General features: G+C 34.5%; 1 protein-coding gene across 1 annotated transcript; it reads left to right on the top strand.

Moving 5' to 3' along the window:
* On the top strand, window positions 1–1,295 carry LOC131235059 (uncharacterized). Its single transcript, XM_058232161.1, has 4 exons — window positions 1–503; window positions 590–844; window positions 945–1,017; window positions 1,263–1,295. The coding sequence occupies exons 1-3, from the start codon at window positions 45–47 to the stop codon at window positions 954–956; spliced, it is 726 nt and encodes a 241-aa protein (XP_058088144.1). The 5' UTR covers window positions 1–44; the 3' UTR covers window positions 957–1,017; window positions 1,263–1,295.
* The last annotated feature ends 251 nt before the right edge of the window (window positions 1,296–1,546 follow it).

A 1,546-nucleotide genomic window follows, 5' to 3' on the forward strand; every position in this document is an offset into this window, starting at 1 on the left:
TCAAATTTGCAGATAGATATTCTGATAAATTTCATGATGAAGTGATGGAATGCATGAAAAGGATCAAAGAACTTCCGCTAAACTCTTATCAAGTTGTTAACAATAGTGTAGATATTGAACATGCATGCTCGGACCCAACTGAAGGTGTAGATGCTGAAATTGAAGGTGCACAATTTGAGCCAACTGAAAATGTAGATATTAAAAGTGCACATCCTAAGCCAATTGTAAGTGTAGATACCAAAAGCGCATGCCGTGAACCGATTGAAACAACATTTACTTTTGTGGATAGTTTGAGTTCACAAACTGTACATGGGATTAGAGTAAAGCCTAAATTTAGGGCCAATCATCGTACATATAAAAATCCATTAGATAAAGCACGAAAGAAAAGATTTCGAAATCCTATTGCTCAAACGGAAGCAAATCAAGAGAGATGGGAAATGGCCCAAGCATTTCAACCTTCAAATTATCAATTTACGTTCACCCCAATGTGTCATTTCAATAAGGTATCACTCGAAACTTGTTTTGTAAAGCTTGTCATGACATATGTTTATGTTGTTATAGTTTTTAATTTCCCTTTTACTTTTATTAGAATTCACAGAGTATGGTGGCGAGTTCTCTTCGATTACCTGGTAGATCCATTGATGCATCATTATTGCCTCAGCATAAGTACCAACCAGTTAATCTTAACATATTTCAACAAAACCTTTTTAATCATGGGAGTGCTCCTAGTGGATCCACGAGTGGCCCTTTTGTTGCTTGTGGCTATCTAACCATCAACTTGAATCAGCAATTTCTCTTGAGCAACCCACAATTATCTTATCAAGAAAGCGTTGTGTGTAACCAGGTAAAATTAATCATTTTAAAGGCAAAATATATTGAACATACCTTTTTAAATTTCATATTTTGAGATATGTTCTTTATTTATATATGAAATTTCTATGCAGTTGTCATCATAACAATCTGACAAGAATTAATCGGTGGGAAGAGCATCACATACGTTCCAATATTTTGTCAAAGGTGAGCACCAATCTTCTTCCTAATGTAGTTTTTGAGTTTTCCTCCATCCACAAACGGGTCAGGGAAAAAGCAGATTTGGATAAGTATATAAATATGCCAGATGAAGGTTCACCACTTTCAAAATGGTTATGAGTATCATGATCATATAAATATGCCAGTTGAATGCTTATTTTCATTTACATGTCATGAAGATTGTAGGTTTGAAGAATAACCTTTAATTTTATATTTTTTTCATTCTTGTGCAGGATTTATGTTCCAAGAAGCAAACTCTAAAGACGTTCGGTGTGCATGTGTTGCCAGTCTAATAATTTGTGGCTCTGTAGATTTTGTACAGTCAATTTATTTTTATCTTGTGGGCCCACTGTATTATTATCAGCTGGCCGAGATTTTTAATAAGGTGTCCATATAATGCTTGAGGCAGACCAAAGTAGGATTTATCTGGTAGCTGTTTCAAAATGATGATTGGAAGGGTTTTTTTTTTTCTACTCAATCTTGGCTCTCCATTTTCCATTACATTGATGATTATCAT

Source organism: Magnolia sinica, chromosome 19, assembly GCF_029962835.1.
Source record: "Magnolia sinica isolate HGM2019 chromosome 19, MsV1, whole genome shotgun sequence".
In the NCBI taxonomy this organism is placed as follows: Eukaryota; Viridiplantae; Streptophyta; class Magnoliopsida; order Magnoliales; family Magnoliaceae; genus Magnolia; species Magnolia sinica.